The sequence below is a fragment of the Rhipicephalus sanguineus genome, chromosome 1, assembly GCF_013339695.2.
Source record: "Rhipicephalus sanguineus isolate Rsan-2018 chromosome 1, BIME_Rsan_1.4, whole genome shotgun sequence".
NCBI lineage: Eukaryota > Metazoa > Arthropoda > Arachnida > Ixodida > Ixodidae > Rhipicephalus > Rhipicephalus sanguineus.
The window spans coordinates 215,129,232-215,151,937 of NC_051176.1; the positions used below are offsets into that span (position 1 = coordinate 215,129,232).

Sequence of the window (22,706 nt, forward strand, 5' to 3'; positions counted from 1 at the left end):
TAGTTTCACGTTCGCATGACTTGAAAATCGCAACCAAGACAAATGCCCACAGTCTCTTGAAAAGAAAAAAAGTACTCACTGCCGTCTGCCTTTTTTAGCATAATTATAATGCGAAGAAGTCGATGAAGTTCGTCAGTGCAGGTGCAGCTGGTGCAGCCACTGGTGACGAGAGTAGTGGCATATTTTCCGTTCGTACTGCTGCAGCAACGCTTGCCAAGTGAAAGCAGCGGACAACGGCCTGTCGCTTTATTTCAGGATACCCCAGGTGTTGTTTGCTCGCGGGGGTCAAGTTTATTTGGTTGCCGCGGTTGCTGGCGCCCGATCGGTTGCCAGGAGCACTCGGTGACATAGTTTCAGTACGACAGCGCAGTTGACCCGAAACAAGACGCCATTGTGGTAATCCAGATGAAAACAGTGATCAGCTGTCGTCCAGAAGTAATGATCGCTGGCCTTAGGTCGAAATTTCAGAGTTTTGGCCTCACTACTAGTTCTGGAAGTTCCAAGAGCCTGAAGAAGAGTAAAAAAATAGAGGAGCAGCCTAGAAGACTCGCGGAAACAATCTTCGCATAGGCTTGGTTTCGTGTCGGAACGTTCGAACTGTGACGCGACCGCTTTTGTGTTCCAGAATTTTGACTGTTCACTTGCAAACTCGGGACAATGAAGCTTTTGGAAAGCAGCCGCTTCGAGGCCATCAACTCTGCGTTGTGCTTCGAGACTGGCGATTGCAAGATTGTTGGCAGGTATGTGCAGAGCTCGTGCAGGATATATCGCATAAAATGCCCTGGTAAGAGAGACAATGTTTATTTAATTGTGCGTCACGTACAAGACACGACGGTATTTTCGCCAGTAGGCTGGCTTAACGGTGACTAGTATATTCAAGTGACGGTTTGTGATCACCTTTCCGTGCGATACGAATATAGCTGCACACAAACGTTGGGCCAAGCTTAGCCCGATGTCAGCTAAAATTGGCTCAAATAATGGCCCCACATTGAAAGAAAACGACATTTATTTAGTGTTGGTGATTACGAGCGTACCAGTTGCAGCGCGGGCAGTGCTCATTTTGTATCGTGTAGTTGCCAATATCGGCGTGCAGGTTGGTACAGCGCGCGGCAGTTTATTATTTCTTGACAGCCTTTTCGTTGGCTTTGTCGTGTTTTTTTTCTTTCCAGCCTTTCTCATTGACTGCCATTTAGTATGACTTAGTGCCTTTCGCATGCATAATAATGCGTGTTGCTGAGGCTTGCCCACAAGTAAAGATGATCAGTAAACGACACACAATGCTGGGAGTAAAAGAAATATCTACCAGCTAAGGAACCTTGGGTTTTGTTGTCCTCTTTCTTTCAGACGCCAACTGCGCAGAACACATACTAATGCTATGACACCCGACTTCACTAGTATGAACCGTGAATAAGGCACAGATAAAATTGCCACTGTAAGACACCTAGCAGTGTTGTCAAAATTCTCATTCGGCAGCTATTTCTTGCAGACTTTTGGTTACACCTGTGTTTAGAGGACTTGTATATCAAATAATTGCATCAGTAAAAGGCACTATTGATCATATTCAGTGTCTTTTGTGATGGCATAGCCGTAGAGCACACCATCCAGGACAGTAAAGCGTCATTGTAATTATTCATCAGTGCAAGGAATTACCAGCCATTTGGCAGTGCTTGCAAAGTAAATTTCGCTACCAATATTGTTCTATTACTGGCTATAGCGAGTATTTACAGGACCTTCATTTGTCATCATATTAAAAATACTGGCTAGAAAAAGTGTGCTGCCTAAGAAAAGTTGGTCGCAATGTATATGAGAAACTGATGCCCTCAAACTTGTGCAGCAATCGCATCTGTGCCTATCTTTGTGCTTGTGGTTATTCTTATCTGCTCAGGAACACCACGTTGCAAAGTATGGCAGCTCTGCCAGCATATCCTTTGCCTAATTTGCGGTTATGACACTATGTTGAAGATTATTTATTGCAAGAATATTACAGTCTTGTGCTTGGTTACATAGCCTGTGCTTCATGAATATTGTGAGCTCAGGTAAACTTATGATTACTCAGGCATTTGAAAGAATGTCAGTCTTCACCAATAAAAAAGAATATGTTAGCAATGGTTTGCTGCACTGCTAATAAAATAGTCTTATACGATCTCAGTACATGGCAGAGCAGTAAGTATGGTTTCAGAGGGAGGTTTTCATTGCTCTGTCTGGTCACTTTTGTGAGCTGCTGCGTAGAATTTGTTTATTCAAATCGCAACAGTAACAGGAAGGCTTCAGAGCTGCAAATTCAAATCACCATAGGTTAATAATTGCTGGGGTTTAACGTCCTGAAACCACAATATGATGGGAGTAGTGGAGGGCTCCGGAAGTTTCAACCACCTGGGGTTCTTTAACGTGCCCCTAAATCTAAGCACATGGGCCTCAAGCATTTTTGCCTTCATTGAAAATGTGGCAGCCGCTGCCGGGATTCGACCCTGCGACCTGCGAATCACCACAGGTTACATACCTGTGCTTGAGCACATGCTCTATGAGTGCATACATTTTTTAGAGGGTCTATTTGCATCGTAGGTGTGTTTTATGGGGCGCGTTAAGTTAGCGCGCTCTGAACTCCAATGGAGCATGCGCGAGTGCGACGCCTTCAGAGCTTAGCTTAGCGGCGATTGCCTCCGACTGCTTTCGGGGGCAGGAACGCATCGCACGGCAAATGTTATGTTGCTTCCGCATCCGCTATCGCGTTTTGCACGTATTTTGAAGTAGTGTCACTGGTAAAGAAACTCCTGCAGTTCTTGCTAAACGAAGGTGAGCTCGTATAACTTGACGTGTGACAACGAAGGCAGCAGCAGCTACGTATGCTATGCAAGCTGTTCTTGCTGCTCTCACAGGTACCCTCTCACAGAACGTGAGAACCCCTGCAGAAGTACGTGCACATAGCAACGGAAAGTCCCCGCGTTACGACTATTTGGGAATAGGTTATGTATCTGTGCGTCTGACAAGTAATAATCAGGCTGTCATGTTCAGTTTGCGCAACCTCAAACTGCGCCAATGCGCAAAGTTTGCAATCATGCTTAGAACTCACCCAGCTACGCGGCGGTAGGAACGAGTGGGGAAGGAGAATGTACGTGCATCAATGGAGAGATTTGGAAATATGTCATTTTTCTGGAAGCTATAGCAGGCGCGAGCTCTCAGAGTTGGAGAAGCACGTAGAGCACGCTCCGTAATCGTGTACTAAAAGTCGCTTTTTAACTGTTAACTTTAGAAGAGCGTACCCCGCCGGCTAGAGTGTGCTCGAGCCCATTGTATAACTGGAGCACCATTGAACTAAGACTTCTAGCAGTGAACAATAAAGTCTTCACTGCATGTGAACTGTTGTATTCTCTGCCCAGGATTGAGAGCTACTCCTGCAAGATGGTGGGAAGTGATAAACGGCTGTTCAAGACTATGAATGCTGAAGCAGGTGGTGGACCCAATGACTTGCAAGCGCTATCACCACCGCAAAGTGTACTGATCTCGCAGAGCCCAAGTAGGCTTTACAGGCAAGGCATTTCACATCTGCATTGTCAGTTAGTGTGCTGTATGTAACTAGGCTTTCATATTTGCCTCTCTTTTTGTCTCTCTTTGCAGTCGAAGCCAGAGTGATGATGGAGAGTGCCACTTGTGTGACACTATTAGTCGCAAGACTTTGTTTCACTTGATTGGTACATTGAATGCATCGTTCCATCCAGACTATGATTTCAGCCAGGCCAAGAGTGACGAATTCAGCCGTGAGCCCAGTGTGGATGTGAGCACCATTTGAAATGTTATTCGGTGACCTCCATGATAGCTGAAGTGTCTTTGTATTTAACCTATTGAGGACGAAAGACAAGCTGAGCTCATCAGGCACATAGTTGCAGAAAAGACTGATGATGAGCCCAGCATGTCCAGTGCTTTCTTGCTTTTCAAACAGGCCTGAAGACTATTTCAGCTCCTGTGATGTTCTGCGCTTCTTCCAGCATTTTCAGCTTGTTTATTACAACATCAGATACTGCGAGGAGCAGAGTGATGTTGAACAAAGGCACAGACATTTCATTTTGTTGCTGGCTGTCTTATTTGGAAATGACCACAAGCACGCTTTTCGAGCTTTGTGCAAAAGAAAACAAAACATGGCTACTGTGAGAAAATTGAGCCCCTTTGACTTCGAACCATTTTGAACTGGCCTCTGGCAACACCAGCACGCCCACCTGTGTGCAGTGAAACCGATCTTTGTAGTGTCAAAAAAAAAAATCCTTTTTATTAGTAAACTTCCCCTTTCTGACAAACTTTTCATGCTAAAAAAGTATAGAAAACATGGCGATTGTGTGAGATCCTCTTAATCAGTGTGAAATTTTTTTTAACAAATTTTTTGCTTATTATTGTTTTATTTGATCATCGGAATCATTTTGCACGCCAAAAAAAAAGAAAATTTGGCATTTTTGCATATCTTCAAATTTTTTTTACCATCCTTAAATGGTAAAATGCCAATCTATTATAGGCCCTTAGTTTTTTACTGCCACTGAATTTTTGTAGTCATTATAACGCCACTGTTCGAAATGCATTGAATTTGGACATCAGCTTTGTAATAGCTTTGTCGCTTTTTAAATAGGCTTATGGGACCATTGACCTCTCTCTCGTACTCTGGACCACGATCTTATTTCATTCAACCTGGCATAGCCCTTGTTACTTATCAGCTTTCAACATAAGTAGAGAAATAAGCATTCTTGGGCAAGCTAGTAAGCTGCAAGGGCTACGTTAGGTTAGTAAACAGCACCCGGGCAACACTACGCTTCCTGTGCACGTTTTTTATCACCACTTTAGCATGTGCATTTTGTAACAGAGCTCTTACTGTGATGCCATGGGCATTCTCATGATATTATTGAAAAGATTAAAGTTTTGCATATTCTAACTCTGGTTTGAGTTGTTGCGTTTAAACACAATACCCCAAGCATTTAATCTTATGAAGTTTAAATGTCATAACATTTAAATTGACAAATGAAATAATAAAATAGCTATTTAGTTGAAATCTGAGTTGTATATTCACCACAAAGTCAAATAATGCATATTACATCAAGGGCAGATTTTGTAGCATGCAAATTTGCCAATTTTGGACTATCAGGATGTCATCGTGCATTTGCCATACAACTGCCATAACGCACTGAATGTGGCAAGAGCGTCACAATAGTAAATGGGTTTGTAGTATATCACAGTATTGATGTGGAGTGCTTTTTACTGCAAGAAAAATTGTAATTTCTGGTTCTGAAAATGCAGCTGTGTACGATTTTGTTATCACCCAATCAGCCTTTTGCATCTTCCTGGGCTGCCCTCTGCCGTTTCATTCATTGCGTGTTCACATTTATTTTCAAGCTTTACCAAAACCATCTAGCTTATAAAAGAATTTGAGAGTGGACAGGCTGGCTAAGGTTAAAAAAAAATCTAGCTTTTGTCTACAGTGGTCAGAAGTTCTAGTAACTGAATAAGTTAACCCCTCATGTGAACTTTGTCTGTTATATGCATTAGGACTGTTATTGTAGTGCACTGTCATGAAAAAAGTAAGTGCAAATTAGGTAGTTTAGACAAGCAGTGCAACACCACAGCTGCTAAGCCACTGTGTATGACCGAACTTGGATGTAGGTGGCTCAGTGTGCCATTTGAATGGTCACTATGAATGTCATTTAGGACATGTCAGCCTGAAAATGAGAAGAGCACAGTTGTGGGGACAGGCTCAGTACGGCTTGAATACTAGATGTTTGCACATGCTGCAGGTCTTGATTATATAGCACTACCTTCTAAATAGAATCTGGGTTTTTGTTTTTATACAATATTTTTGAAAATAAAATTAAGACATTGACATGTTACTTGGTGAGCCTGCAGAATCCTTGCTGGTAGTCATTTATCTATGATAGTCAGTTATGGGAAATCAAAATTATGAAAGTGAAATCTATGGAAGAATTAAAATGGGCTGAAACACGTATGGGGGCCAGGTATTATCAAGTCATGTCCAGCAGCCTGCTGCTATCCTTAAAAAGTGTGTAAGCATTGCATATTGGTACAAATATATAAAAAATAAACATGAAGGTTAACGAAGAAATTTGAGAAGACCATGCAATTACAATGAACAATAAGTTATAGGCATAAGGTTAATAAGGGCCAGGACAACTACAGTAGAGACTAAAGTGCCAATCTAAGATAGCCAGTATTCTAATTGATTTTAAGAAAAGGAAATGGATTGAAGAGGCAATTTAATGTGTAAAGCAGATAACTACCGGTGTAATAGAGTAGGGGACAAAAGAAGACAAGTATAGTTCAACATGATAGAGAACTAACATGTATAATGAAATCGGGAAATTTGCTGACATCAGCAGCCACAAGATACAAGTAATTGGTGATTGTTGAAAGGTACCTTTGTCCTGCTGTGAACAGAAAAAATGATGGTGATAAGTCAAAGCAGTTAATGTACATGATGGTCTCCAGTTATGCTACGTTGCTGCTTATGTAATGAGAATCTCTTTCTCATGGTTTTGCTAGCCTGTTCTGACATGCAAAGGTAAATGTGGATATTTTTGTCTGGCCAAGCATATTCACCTTTTCCTTTGACCTTTGTCCACTTGTCTAACTACTTGTCACCTATAGCTGCTGATGAGTTTTTTAAATTTTGGAAATGCTGCTTTTCTGCGATACTGAGATCATGCGATGATTACTTGGGAAAGTGGTTCAGGACCCCTTTGAAATGCCCTGAACCACCAACCGCTTGAGCTTTGTAAGTGAACACATCCCACAGTTAGCCATGTATTAAAAAAAATTTTTTTTTGACATTTGGTGCATGGGGATAACAAATGGTCCATAAGAAAAGCTCTTCCATTTTTCAAAGGGAGGGCTCTGTTCCATTTCCAGAACTGCCAGCCAGCAGACATCAGGTGTAAGCTGTCCCAAGATGCCAGCCATTGGGCAGTTGGTTTTAATGATAAGTGACTCATGTGCAGTGTTCCATATTTAATAAGGATTGCTAGAAAACAGGGAAATGATGGTTATTAATGTGTTCTGCCACTCCTGTTGCCATTTTTGTAATAGTCTTCTGGCAAGTTTGTGAGGAGTACATCTCAAAAGGTTACCAAAAGCAGACCATTGGGGAAAAAATATATACAAAGATGGGTGAAATAGGTAGGGCACTGCTACTGGCACCACCCTTGCTGAGAAGAGTGGACAAGTTAAGGGGGCATGAGAAAAGCAAGTGTTGTGTTGTACTTTTTTCGTTTAGCTCTTCTGTAAATATTTATTGGGCTCATATTTCTGGAAAGACCCAACATTTATTTAAACATGTTTGTCAGGTTCTGGGGAAAAGGTGTTCAGGCAAATGTGGTACACTGTAATCCTTTGTTTAGTTGAATGACACTAGTTTCTTGTGGCCTGCAGTGGGTGATGAACACTGTGGACAGCAACTTGTTTGCAACAGCTAACCAAGCATACAGTGCACTCCGAAGCCACCTGTGGGCAGCTGTGGACAATGAAATCTCACTGCATGAATGCGAGATCTTCAGTTACAACCCAGATCTGGCCTCAGATCCTTATGGAGAAGATGGTTGCCTGTGGTCATTCAATTATTTCTTCTACAACCGCCGGCTCAAGCGTATTGTCTTCTTCACCTGCCGGGCAGTCAGGTGAGCTGCCATTGCTTTAGCTCTTCAAACTTACGAAGTCAAAATATAGCATTCAAGGGGCATAAAATGAAAAAGTAAGTTGAACTGTATAAGAAAAAACAAGGTCTGCAGTATCAGAAAAGTCAGTATTACCGTGTACAAAAACTTGCTAAGCCAGAGAAGCCACAAGAACCAGAGGTGGCTGGCCAGTTTTGCCTCACATTCTTATGCTAGCTCGCTATGATGTCATGGTTACTGACATGGTGTTCTCTGGCCTAGTTGATGTTTCAGACTGTGATATGCACTGCATTGTACTCTTCAAAACCTAAAGACTAAACTTGGCAAGCTTTGATAACTTAGGAACACTCACAAGAGCTTTGTGCCTTGTAGAAAAAGCTTTTGCCTTAAGACAACATCGTGGACTATCATCTAGCCCGATCTTGCACCTTGCTAAGATAATTTCAGCTACATGATGCAGCCGAGTTCGGTTATATCAGTATTGTTTTTCGTATTGAACTTCCCATGGCGGAGGGATGCAGTATATGACTACCGTATTTATTCGAATATAGGTCGACCTTTTTTTCCCAAAAATGTTGCCCATAATCAGCTATCGACCTATATTCGTGACCAAAGAATCTCGACCTATATTCGCGATCAAAGCGACCAAAAGCACCGCACCTATGGTGTTCAACTGCCACGCCTGCTGTTCTTCAAGCAGTTCCTGCTACATACGCACATTATATACCATAAAATCTGGTATAAAAACCGTACCCGTTCGCCTTTTCCGACTAAGTAACTAAGAAAAAAAAAGTTATTTGTGCAATAGCTGCACACCGCCTTTTCAAAGCCCCCGCGAAATGCAGCCGCTCCGCCATGTTTGCGCTGGAACCCGTGATTTCCCTAGGTAGGCCGTGAAGTCCCTAGCCCCCTAGCCGTGCTGCCTGCCGACGCGCAGCCGCACTGGCACTGGCCTAAGGCCTCACTCTTTGTTTGTTATTTGATCTGACGTGACGGTTCGCATTTGCAAATGCGCGGTTGCGACGGTGTCACGTCGGTAGAGCTACACAGCTGACTTCAAGCGTCAAGTGATACTTTTTGCCGAGAATTCCAGCAATTGTGCCGCTCAGCGTGAGTTCGACGTAAAGTTGATTAGGGGTTGGCGGAAGCAGCGGGACCGACTGTTCGCGTGCAATGGATAGCGTCGTGCTTTCGCGGCCCAGCAACTGGCAGGCATGACGCTCTTGAAAAAGAACTGAGGCTCCGGGCGTCAAGGAGGCCCTGCAGAAGGCCAACCAGAACCTGGACGTCATACCGCTAGGCATGACGTCCCGGCTACATTAAGGACCGGGTGGCGAAGAGTTACAAAGAGTGGCTTGAAGGAGGATGCTGCAATGACAACCGACGGGACGCCGCGAGAAGGGCTTCCCTCAATGAAGTTGCGACGTGGGTGAAGGACGCGCGGAAAGGACTTGCCAGCGGAAATTATCGTGACTGGCTTTAAAAAGTGCTGCATTTCCAACGCAATCGATGGCCGCAAAGTCGACGTCATTTGGGATGCCGAGGATGCCTGCGAAGAATCCGACAACCTTCCTTGCACATCTGACGAACATGACACTCCCGGCAGCGACTAGGGCGCTAAGTTAATTGTAAATAAAGGTGTGCTATGTTTCAATTTTCCTGTTTCTAAAAAAAAAAAACATGGGTCGACCTATTTTCGAATATTTTTTTTTATTTCTCGTAGAGTGCTATAGTAGGGGTCGACCTATATTCGTGCCCGACCTATTTTCGAATAAATACGGTAAGCCCGGTCACCCCACCACTCTTCCCACGATTGGCCATGGTTGGCAGAATGCCAAGTGCCAGGCCAGCGCATATGAGGCGTAGCCAAAGAGCAATTGAGAGAAGTAAAGTTGAGGAAAAAAAATTCGGCAGATCACACACCCTCTGCGAATCGGTTTCATGCGCAGCAGCCACCGAGTAGTTCTATGCTGCATTTTTTGGCTTTGAGCCAAGTGTTACGAGGTGGGTCGACGAGTTTTTGTAAGTGTAGTAGTTGTGTGCACATCGTGGGCTTCCTTACCAGGCACGTCGACAACACTGTCGTTTAAAGGGTAATATATGGTCTGACGTAACGTCGGCACTCACGTTATAGCACATACGTCTGTATTATTGAAACGAAGTGCACTTTGCGGTGCGATGATGTGAACATCATGCATAACTTTCGTTAGCGTATGCATCCGGGGTTGAGCGACGCTTGAATATAGCTTGCTGGATCATAGCAACACAAATGTAATGTTTATTAGACTGCTATAAAAGCGGAGCCAACACTGGAATCACAGGCGTTAACCAGACATGACGCCTGTATTGTAGGAGTACATACGTAGCGTTTATTGCTGTGTGATAAAATTATATAGCCATCACCACAACCATAATTGACATTGCACTGACATTACGCCTGCATCGGGTGTTTTTCTTAAGCAGATTCTAGACCAGGCATGGCTCGGTGGTAGAATGCCTGACTGCCACGCAGAATGCTTGTGTACGATTCCTGCTGGGATCCTAAGTTTTATGCTGTGTATACGTCATGTCAATGCTGCCGATGTCAGTTTTTCTTAACCCTCTTGGATTAATATTACCATTGTCTTTTCACGCCGTTCCTGGGTAGATATAAACTGTCTATCACCTGTGGCGCATACCCGTACACTGTGGCCCGTGGTAAACGGGTATGTGCCACACGTGTCTAGAGGAAAGGGTATGACGACGTACGCGACAGGATTTTCACGTTATTCACGTCATGACCACACAGTGATATTCATGAAATCCTCTTACCCTCCCATGTCATTTGTGGTCTACACCAAGTTAAGGAGGTGATCACGAGAGCACCCAGACGTAGGCGGCTAGCTAGCTAGCTAGCCGCCTACATGTGGGTGCTCTTGTGATTGCCTCCTAGCTAGCTTGCTAGCCCTCGTGATCGCCTCCTACCTACCTACCTACCTACCTACCGACCCACCCACCCACCCACCCACCCACTCACCCACCCCACCTATTCTCAAGGAAAGACGATTACTTTTTAAGGGCTCGTTTCTTAGTTAGATAAAATATTAATGAGGACTAACAGACAATAATGCCAAAGAAAGTATAGGGGATGTTATTTTTTGTAATTAGGATAAAGTGTGAAGAAATTAAAGTGGACGAAAAGATAACTTGCCGCAGGCAGGGACCGAACATGCGACCTTCGATTAACGCATCCGATGATCTATCTATCTATCTATCTATCTATCTATCTATCTATCTATCTATCTATCTATCTATCTATCTATCTATCTATCTATCTATCTATCTATCTATCTATCGAGACAGACAGACAGACAGAATCTAGATAGATAGATCAGACAGACAGACAGACAGACAGATTTGATTGATTGATTGATTGATTGATTGATTGATTGATTGATTAGACAGACAGATAGATAAAAGGAAGGAAATAAAAAAAGAAACGCTCGAAGTGCCTGGGGGTTCGCTAAGAAATGCTTCGCATTAAAAAAAAAACTGTGGCAGGAGCATGGAAAAGGGCAGACACACGTGTCCGTAGAGGAGAAAGAAACCATTTGATAGCATGTGCTGGCCCCCATCAGCTGTGCCCATAGGTGGCATAGCTCTACCACCACTGGTAGCGTTCTCTCTTTGTTCTATGCAGTTCAGCGTGCTTGCAGTATGTTTTCTGTGGCTCCGTTAGGAAATTCCAATCTCCTTGGTGCAATGGATATAACAAAGAAGAAGAAAAAAGTAACTTTGGCAGAAAACTGGGAATCATCCAACACTTCAAACAGGGCGAGAAAAAGTCTTCAGTAGTGGGAGCTTTTGGTATTCCATGTACAGTTAAACCTGAATATAACATAATTGACAAATTCCCCCCAAAATTCGTTATATCCAGTTTCCGCACAAAAAGTCAAAAAGAAATGCACAAATTAAACAAAAAGGGAACTGAAGGTAGGGCTCACCCGGAACATTTATTTAGTGGCTAAAAACTGCATTATTTTGCTCTATTGCTTGTTCGTGAGAGATGTCAAATCTGATTTTGTAGCACATCAAAACAACGCTGCTCCGTCATCGTCTAGCTGTGGCCTCCGACATTAGCTCCGGCAACGCGACAGCACATTGCTGGAGCTAATTGCAGAGACCACGGTCTAGCGAACCCATGGCGCAAGACGGCAAAGCGCGTAACGAGTCGACCTCCGAAGATCTGTCATTGTTTTTTGTCACCGTGGTCTCGGACAGTTTTCACCAGTGCCTAATCTGACATCTCGGTAGTGACGACACATATCGCATTGAAAAAAAAAAAAAAATCGCAAAGCTGCACATCGTCAGGGGCTGCTCCATGCGCGCGCAGTCAAACCACGCACGTGCGCACAGTGTCACAAACGAAGAGCGAACGACACGGATACCACGGAATATTCGGAAAAGCGCTCTCCATATGGGGTGCGAACTCGAAGCGTACCGTGTGATATTGTAACGACATGAAGCAAGGATTTTTTTTTACTAATATGCTATCAGCATTGGCTTATGTTGGTTGTCCACTCATGTAACGGTGTTAAAAAATCCTGTGTACTGCTATGCCTCTGCCTCATTCAAATGCTTTGCTCACTAGAGTAATTCCTAAAGAAGCTTGCCACGCTTTTTTTAAAAAGAATGCTTAATTGTTCTAAAGTTGTTTGTTCTTTCTCCCAAGTGTCCATTTAATAGTTAAAGTACAACCCACTTTTAAAATTAACATCTGTGGCATTAACATTGTTGTGTGTCAGGTTGAGAAATTTCTTATCGTAATGCCTTCGTGCTGCATTATTTGTTATGTTGATCTGGCTTTAATGAACCTAGCTTAAAAAAAAAAAAACCAAAAAACAAGGATACTTTGAGCAAGGAAAGGAAAATAATTTGTCATCTTTATAGATAAGTTCTGTTAGTGGTGTAACGTGCTGCAGAAGTAGGATTTAGTGGGCATGTTGCATAATACTTGAAGTGATTTCATAAAAAATTGCTAGATAACCCCACACAACTTCTTCATTAGGCACGAGTAATACTATGTGTAGATGGATCTCTTGGCAGATTGATCTCTTGGCAGCTTGAATAGTGGTGCACTTGGAGGCAACGATTGAAAAGCGCTGTGAGTTTAAAGTGGTCCGTTAAAGCTTTTTGAATGCCATGAGTAATTGTGTTATCTGTTCAGACTTCTTTAACAAAGCATTTTAGCAGTCATACACACATGTGCTGCTTTGGGGGCACAAATATGCTGAGCAGTTGCTTAAAGAAATGAGTTCGCTATGCAGAAGGGGAGGCATGAGGAGCATAGCAGTGAAATAGCAACAGTGAAGCTTAAGCACAACAGTGTTTCAACAAAAACATTCGCATTTCTTTTACAAAGGCTTGATATTTTGCAATTTTAGACATTGAAAAGGAATTGCTGTTGTTGTGTTGCCCTATTTAACATGTCTTTTAGGTCCTTTCAAGATGTGTGTTTTATTGTTGTTTTTGTGAAAAATAAAACAGCTAATCAACACATTCATTGTTGTTTAGTGAAATATAAACAAATAAGTATCGACGTAGCTAAAATTTCTTTCACCAATGCATGCTAATGAATGATTGCTATAGACTTGCAATGTATATTTCTTCGTGCAGTGCAAACAGCTTTGAGTATGGCCGAGATGACCTGGAACTGGAAATGAACATGGAGTTGGAAGAAGAGAGCATGGCCCACACCAGCAGGTTAGTGTTAGTGCTGTCTGAAATTTTATATATTTGTAGTAAGTTGTACAGGACAAAGGTACTTGACTAAGATGCCTTAGGTTTTGTCAATAACTAGAGTGGCCTGGAGTCAATAACGGTAATGACAAAATTCTGGTTGAGAAAAGTAGCAGAGTGATATGTTATTGAGTGAGATATTGCACTCGCTGGCAGGGGTCATAGCTTCCAGAGTTCCCCGTATGGTGAGAGCTCATTAATTTGACCCCCAGTAATTCAGAAAATAAGGTAATTTTAGACTTGCAATTTTGTCCCAAGAATATACACTCAGCGGTAGTATCAGATGTTTGTAAATTTAGAGGTATTTTGTGGTGCACAGGTTATTTCAGACAAGCCCTGTAGTGTAGCAAGCATGTGGTGCAGCAGTACAGTGCGCATTACAATAGCTACTCACCAAACATTAATTTATCAAAAACCTATTCTATGTCCTCTGCAGAAGGAATGCTTCTCCCAGTAATCTCCAATTTACCCTGTCATGCATGTGCTGATTTCATTTTATGCCTGCAAATTTCAAAAATTTTGTCACTCCACCTAACCCTCTGCTGTCCTCAGCTGCACTTCCCATTCCTTGGTAGCCATTTCTTTACTGTAACCATAGGCGTGCGCAGGGTTCCCCTTCAGGGGGCGAAGGTTTGTGGCAGCGCCCAGCCTCCCAATTATGTCAATGTATGGCGCTGACATTGCCCCCCCCCCCCTCTTTAATATGTCAATGTGTGGGGCTGACTTTGCGCCCCCCCTCTTAGGTGAATAGGGGGGGGGGGCCCCCCCTGTGCGCACGCCTATTACTGTAACTGACCACTGGTTATCTGTCCTGCACACACGTGACCAGTGCAGGCCTCTCTCTTTTTTTTTTTTTTTCACAATATCTGCCAGAATATTGGCTAGCCCTGTTTGTATTCTGACCGATTCTGCTCTTATCCTGTCTCATAATGTTGTCTCTCATTTTTCATTCCGTTGCGCACTGTATTATCCTGAACTTTTTCTCTAGTTTTTCAGGCTGGCAATATGCAATGGCAATTAGGTTAGCACTGGCAATATGCAATGGCTGTATACTTCTCGCTTTAGGGACAGAAGTAAATTGCCTGTCATGATTTGGGAATGTCTGCTGTATGCGCTCCAGCACCCTTATTTTTTGTCCACTTTCCTTTTCACGAGTAGACTCTCCCATTAATAATTGGCCCAGAGAAGCATACTCTTTGCACAGATTCTAGAGGCTGGTTGCTAATTATGAGCTCTTGCTCTTTCACCAGGCTATTGAGCAGTATCTTTGCCTCATGCATGTCTGTTTTCAAGCCTAATTTGATATTTGTCAGGTTGAAGCTTAAGGTGCGTTAGGTTGAGACTTGAGTGAAGAAAAAAGTACCGACGGGAACTGGTTTTGTCAAAGATCGGCATGGCGTTTTGGTTCGGATCAGAAATCGGCACGTGTAAAAGCGCCGTTCAGCCTCAGTTTTCATCTGCCCGTGCATTTGATTTCCATTCACTGTAATATAACGCTTGACTTAGTGAATAAGCAGTGACATATTTTTTACATGTGCATTTTTTAAACTGATGGGACGTCATGTACATGCGAGAGCATTGTCAATCAGCATGAATTTGATTTTCCTTGTCGCTCATTGCCAGAAACGATGGCCTGTGAGTGTAAATGTGCATAAGCCTATGTCCATGGCTTAAAATTAGCAGGATAGAAGTAAATAAATAAGCATTGGTGAAATGAGAATGCAGTGCTAGATAAGTAACTTGTGGTGTAAACTCCAAAAAGCAAGTCAGATTTTTCTGACACGCACTCATCGCTAAGCTAACAAAGACGTTTAAAGCTGAGTGAACGCGTAGTACATAAATATAAATTAATAAAAATGTTGTGCTTGTGACAGAAACGTTTCCTGTAGTCACAAGAGTACTAAATTCATGCAATGTATTCTGTTCACAATGTAATTAGGGCTTCATGTTTTCGGGGTTTATTTTTCTTGAAATTCGGAGGGTGTTTTCTCGATATTATTTTATGACAGGAATTCGGCAAGTATCGGAGTTTAATTCTGCATTATTCTCAATACTCCAATATCTTAGATGAACTGATATCTGAACACGAAAACATCAGAACACACGAAGCATATTTTAGTTGTCTGGAAGGTTTGAACGCACAAACACATATACACAGAAGCGCGAATACTTGAATACGAAACACCTATGTTTGTGCATATTACAACCTTAAAGCTTGTCGTAATAGACGCAAGCGTACTTTACGAGGTCCGCATATTCGATGTTGTCTGGCGCGCCCCAGTGCCGCCAGGAGAGCGTATATCAAGATGTCATCTCGCGCTCCTGGGGGCCCTACATACATTGATCTCTCTCGCTCCATGCGCGTCAAGCCCTTTGTTAAATGTGCACTGGGTGCGGTCTACAAGATACAGTTGACGTGAGGTAAAGTTTATATTAGCCAAAATGGCCGTTATATCACTGACCGTTAGAACATGCCTTTTCGATAAAGAACAGAATAGGGTCATATTGGCTGTTAAAATTGAAGTTTGTCGGACAAATCTGGATTGTCAAAAATTTTACCAGCAAGTGTTTAACGGATTTTTTTCGGATTTATCCAAAAACACGGAGCCCTAATTACAAACTACAAATGTGCAGAAAAAAGAGCAAGATTCATACTTGGGCCACTCTGGTTTTCATACAGTTCATACAGTTCACACGTGCGATCAGCTTTTTTGTTTGTTTGTTTAAAGGTGCACTGCTCATGTCTCGTGCCTTGCTTCTTTCGAAAATGGATGAACCAATTGGAAATGGCACAGAGGTTGCTATGGCTAAAGGATTCAGTGGAGGAAAGCAGCACAGTGTTGCACAGTTCATGCAGAAAGAACCTGGTTTCGATATCTGATGCACGTTTTCAGTCGCAGTGGTAAAAAACATGGAGCATTGTTTTGCAATTCGAGCTTATTTTGGAAGGTTGATGGTCAAATATTTTCAGCATGAACGATTGCCTCTAATGTTTTCCTCAGACCTTAAGTACACATTGTTACAGAACAAGGTTGAGTACAAGTTTAGGTGGCGAAGTAGTACGCCTTTTGCAGATTTCATCCGAGTGAGTTTTTAAGAGTGCAAAACTACGATGTTGTGCTCTTGCTGATTTGTGGTAGCACAGTAAGGTTTGCTGACCACTCGCCACTGAATGTCAAAGGAAATGGCTGCATTTGCCCTGAAAGTCCCAGCAACTATAGCCACTCAGCCTCTACCTGCCCTCTCCCAATGGAGGTGCTAGCAGATGATTTCATGACTGTGCCCATCGAAAAATGGCGGATGCAGCCAGTGTTGTGGTTGCGTAAAGTATTATGAATGTTCCCTGTTCATGTTCCTCCACGTACTGTTTTCTAGGTTTACTTATGTACTCTGTGGCTTACCTGTAAATCAGATTGCTTTGATTTGCTATCTAGCCTATCGATTTTTGGTTGAATTACTATGTACATTTATAATTATCGGAAATAAAAAGTATATTTGACTAGGCAAAAACGCCCCATAAGTATATTTATGTGAATTTGTAGTTAACATGATTGCATTGAATTTTTGTCTACACGAGAAAAATGAAGGCATCAACCAACAAAATGCGTATTCTCTTGACTCGTGGCTCGCATAAGTTCACATGAGTGTCATTAAAGTCATCACTTGTAACTTATCCTTTTGGTGTTTTATTGTTGAATTGCAGCTTGTAGAATTTTCTTTTAAGAATGTGCATTGAGAATTTCCAACTTACTCTGTTAGATCATATTGGTACTAATACAGGAATGTGTGTCAGCATTGTTTGTGGTTTAATGACACTTGTCATGAATAAAATGCTTGTCACTGCTTTTTTGCTACAGAGCCACACAAGAGGCATTTTAAGAGTATGCCTCAAGAATGGTGGATCACCTCAACAGCAAGAATCCATGCAACTTGTAACAGGCACATCACCGGAATCTCCCGTCCGCTCTTTGCACCTGCTCATTCAGTACATTCACTACATTTTCCACATTAGCGCACAAGTCATGCAATTGGCTGATCACAGCGTACGCTAAAAAATTTGTATATAAAATTACATTGTCTACACATCAAACATGCGCCAACTTTTAACTGTACAGTGAAGGATTTTAGACAAAAATCTTGCTTTATTGCCCGGTTAAACTAACAGTACCTGCCTTTACTAAAACATCCCTTGCCTTTGTGTTGCACTTCATATCTTTTCTCTGTTACTCATTGCATTCGTATAGTACAGGATACTAGAATGAGCACTGTCAAACAACGCCAGGATTACGATAAACTGCAGCTGCTCAAATATGACCATGTTTTGAAAAAAATTAAATATCTTGCAATGAATTTGGTAGTGATCTCTACTTATTGGACTGATCTAGACTATACCTAAGCAATAAGCTGTAATAGGCTAAAGTTTTTTTCTTGTGTTTGCTTTCTATTTCTGTATTTTTGTCTGGTAGGAGATTGCTTTGCCTTAGTCAAACATTTTTTTTTCTTTGTGGTGTTTACATAACTGCAGTTACGTCCTTGGTCTTATGCTGAAGCAGTTGCAGCAATATTGTGCAACAGGAGTCTTAGGCATGTCAGAAGGTGGCTGTTTGTAAAAAGACATTGCATTTTTTTCTGCATAGCCAAATTATTTATGCTGATCTTTGTTTGTACACGTAGCCAGTTGCCAGTACAAACTGTAGTAGCCATTTATTGTGTGTTCTTTGTAGTTTTTTTTCCTTCATTGGCTGCATAGCTGCCAAGTCTCTTGGTCTATGCTACCTGTTTAGTGTGTGAAAAGCAAGATGCTATATGCAGTTTCTAAGCTTTCTTTTTAATGTATATTTTAGTTATTTAATTCAGAAATAAAGAAATCAAACGATTTGGTGTTTCTTGAATTTCAGAATTTATCTAAGCATGCCATAAATTACATGCATAGTGATTGAAGAGCAACAGCAGAGAGACATTGCTCTTCATAACGGGTGCTTTTTGAAACATCTCCCCTGGCTGCTTCTACCTACAATCTGTAATGGGGTACAATTGCATGCAATGTCCAGTTCATGGCCAAACACATATATAATGTGGCAGCTAAAAAGAATAAATATGCAACATTGCCTTCAATAAAGATCCAATAATCGAATTCTACAAGTTTCTTTCTTTTTTTTTACTAGACTAAATTTTTATAAATACCTGTGACAGTAATTACAGTTGTGGTCCTTTGAGTAAGGTAGATGCACATTGATTGCATATGAGAAATTAAAATGCATAACTTTGACTGTTTATTAAAATCTCACTAATAAAGTTTTAACTAATTAATTTATGGAGCATATTGAAGTTATAAGCATTTCTGAGAAGAAAAGTTCTGGATATTAAAATACCTTCATTATGGGCAGTTTTTTGTTTTTTTTTGTCTATGTGCCTTAATTTTATGGTAGATTCGACTGATTTTTCAACTCCAGAGCGCTCTGGCGTCACGCGTCACATTCAGCTGGTCGAAATCGAGCGCTCTGAATACGTTTGGCTGGTTCTTTCAGAGCACCATGCTCCAACTCTGAGGCGCTCTCACTTTGACCTCTGAGTGCGACTGAGATCTGATCACGTGACTCCCGCACCTCATCTGTTTGCAACAGAATATGCGGTGACGTGTATCCACTTTCGGCCTCTTTATTTCTCTGTCGGACGCGCGTTCTCTGGCTCGGATCAAGAGCAGTCTCCACATAGTTGCAATACGAGTCGGAGCGCAGTAATGGCCAGCCAAATGTACCATTAGTTTCACTGAAGAAAGTGATTCAAAGGAAATCAAACAGCATGACAGAATATAAAAAAACCACATTTCTTAATGTGTATGGCCACACCAAGGTAACGCTGAATGTCAGTGGAGCATGTGGAAGTTCAGTACACTTGATACTGTCTTGCAATTTCAGACACCTAACTGTGCTAGATAGTGATGACAAACCTGGGACAGATGAACAAGGCATGACACACCTCAAGTGCCATCAGAATGGAAAACAACAACTGTAATTTTTATACCAAAAACTGGCAAACACCAAACCATCCGCAACTTTAAACTAGGCTTGTGCGAATAGTAAATTTTAGGTCTGAAGCGAATAGTGATTTGGTCGAATAATTTTGAAGCGAATTCGAATAGTATATATTACATATTATAAAGAAAAATGAGCATATTCGTCATGACCCAACTAACCTGCACAATATTTTTAAAGTTGAAACAAGGCATGTGCAAATGTCATTATTTTTGGTTCAAAGGGAAGCAACTTTGAGTAGTAGCAGTATTTGACTTTCGGTAGAATGCAAGTGGTAACCTGTAAAATATGTTACTTTTTAAAATGTACTATATACTTAAGGCATATAAGCCGGTATAACAAGCTTTTAAACTTAATGATATGTGGGGGTAGTACAGTAAAACGTCATCAATTCTAACTCGGTTATTTTGAAATCCCGCATAATTCGATGGATTTCTGTGGTCCGGTATTTTACAATGCAAATTTGGGTGGATAATTTGAAGCGGCGGTCAGTACCAGCCCGGTTAATTCGAAAACTTTAGGTGCCTTGTGCCAATTCTCGACCCCGATTTAGCCGCAAATCAGCAGAAACGATGGCCCTTGGAGCCACAAGGCAATGCAATGTAGCAATACTAATGAGTGACAAGTTCAGCACCCCAGCCTCGCTGCTGCCAGTGCAAGAAAAAAAAAAAAGCGGTTTCGTGGTCAGCTGAAATGTGCGTCTGCGGAAAAGAAGGCATGCTTCACTGCAAGACAACGGTGACACGTGGGCAGCATGACGCATGCTTCTCGCAACGTCAGCGCGTCATGAACATACAAGTACATTCAGAGCTTCTTAAGCCAACGCACAGCGGAGCTGAAGATCGGAGAGCTCCAGACTCCTGCATACCAACCTCCCAACAAGGGCACGCCGCAAGGAGCAGTAATATCACCCACGCTCTTCAACGTAGCCATGATCGGCCTTGCCAGAAAACTGCAGGAGGTAGAGGTCCTCTGCCACGCCTTCTATGCAGACGACATGACACTCTGCACCACAAAAGGATCACTCGCTGAAAAGGAAGAATGCCTGCAAACTGCAGCTCACATCATCCAAGAATGTGTCGGCCAACGGGGTCTACAGTGCTCCACAGAGAAATCTGAAATCTTACGTGTATGGCGAAGCAGACGTAACCACGCAGCCCCCACAGACCCATCACAAAAAATCACAGCATATCCACGTGGTGAATGATGATGAGTGGGGCGAAGCGAACTCGTGCTGCAGCACGGCGATGGCATTGGCGCGAGCGTGGTCCTCCTTGATGGAAGATATTGTGACTAGATTGTTTGAGAACCACAATCTGTTGCACACACCGCAACTATGGCCGAAACTGTTATCAAGGAAGTCCTGCTGGAAGCGCGCGTCGGCGCCCCCACCTGATGCGTTTTGCAGCCACTTCACGTGCTCGCACAGCCTCGGGCTCTGCCTGCCGGTACGTGCGCTTTCTCGCCGCTTCATGATCCTTCACACTTTGAAGATGCGATTCACGCCGCAGCCGTGGAGCTTCGGCCTCGCGGGCTCGAACGGCGGGGTCTTCGCGCCGCAGCCGTGCAGCTTGTCGAGCAGCTTCGGCCTCGCGGACTCGAATGGCGGGGTCTTCTCGTTGCAGCCGTGCAGCTTGTCGAGCAGCTTTGCCTTCGCGGGCTCGAACGGCGGAATCTGCCTCGCGGCGTCGACGTGCAGCTTCGGCCTCGCGGGCTCTCACCTCAGGATTCTGTCTGCGAGCGCGCGCTGCCGCCGCCGCCTTCTGTGCCCTCCGTTCCGCAGCCTTGTCTTCTATCTGGCGACTCCGAGCTAAAGAGAGAGTGTGCCAAGAGGGAGCCTCATGGCGCGTTACTTCTGAAATGTTGTCTTCGGGTGTCGTTGAAAACACGACATTTAGTAAAGAAGAAAGAATGCCACACAGGCGAACACGTACGAGAGTGTCTCTCACTCGTCAACGTCGTCTTCTTCTTCTACTGCATACCAGAACGCGTGCAGTAAAGAAGATAGAATGCCACACAGGCGAATACGCACGAGAGTCTGACTCATCAACGTCGTCGTCTTCTTCTACTGCAAACCAGAACGCGTGCTTCTCACGAGCTACCGGTGGCTACTACAACGCTATAAACGGAGGATGGACAGACCCACGGCATAAGGAGCTTCGCCCTTAAAACTTGAGGTATACCTCAATGGAAACCTCATACCAGAGAAACCATTGATCAGGATCCTGGGCATGTGGCTGCAGAGTAACCAACGAGCCACCCACACCCTTATGCTCCTCCAAACCAGTGTCTCCAAACCAGAACAGAGGGATGAAGGAAGGAGACACCCTTCGACTCGTTGGAAGCGTGGTGTTAAGCCGAATAACATATAGCCTACCTTATTGTAATCTCACACAATATGAGACCAGACGGGCCGACACCCTCTTGAGAATGGCATTCAAGACTGCTCTCCGCCTTCCGACGAGTACATCCACTAAGAAATTGATGGCACTGGGTCTTCATAACACCCTCAGCGAACTTGTTGAAGCCCTTCACGTCTCACAACAACAAAGACTTGAGCGTACTCGCATGGGCCAGCAGGTCCTACAAACCCTAGGATTCCAAGCCTCGACAACGAGAGCGCAGGAAACCTGCGAGATAACTCGTCATGTCCGGGAGGGCTATCACGTTGCTCCAATCCCACGCAACATGGACCCCAACCTACACGGCGGCAGAAGGAGAGCAAGGGCCCAATACTTCCAGAAAACCTATCGATTCCAAACTACAGCCCGTTTTATGGACGCCGCCATGTAATATGGGACGACGACTAAAGGAGCAGTGGAAGTGGTATGTGACCGCCGAGGCCACATAAACGCTGGAGCATCAGTCCGCCCTTGCAAGATCACAGAAGCCGAAGAGCTGGCCATCGCACTTGCCATCCGCGAAGGCCTGCATGCAAACAAGCCGCTGACAATACTCACGGACTCCCAGCAGGCCTGCAGGAACTTCCTGCAGGGCAGAATTGGTGTGCCTGCTGCACAAATACCAAGGGAAAGCAAGGACGACACCTACATACAGGCCACTGCATGGCGTAGACTCCAAACCGGAACCTACAAAAACCTACACACACTACACCGCATGCACCCCACATCTTACAGGGATGAATGCCCATGGTGCAGGGACACCAACCCTGTACCACATTACGTGGGAGTGCACACTACACAACCTCGAACACCACAACATGAACACCTCGTGT

General features: G+C 43.3%; 2 protein-coding genes across 2 annotated transcripts in view; one reads left to right on the forward strand and one right to left on the reverse strand.

The window, feature by feature from the left end:
- LOC119371725 (anamorsin homolog) overlaps positions 1 to 22,706 on the reverse strand; it is a 265,406-nt gene that overhangs the window by 177,981 nt on the left and 64,719 nt on the right. The window lies entirely within an intron of this gene.
- On the forward strand, positions 151 to 18,313 carry LOC119371783 (repressor of RNA polymerase III transcription MAF1 homolog). The gene is made up of 6 exons (XM_037642242.2): positions 151 to 740; positions 3,378 to 3,527; positions 3,616 to 3,772; positions 7,417 to 7,661; positions 13,314 to 13,400; positions 17,294 to 18,313. Exons 1-6 carry the CDS (start codon positions 658 to 660, stop codon positions 17,313 to 17,315), a joined length of 744 nt encoding a protein of 247 aa, XP_037498170.1. The 5' UTR covers positions 151 to 657; the 3' UTR covers positions 17,316 to 18,313.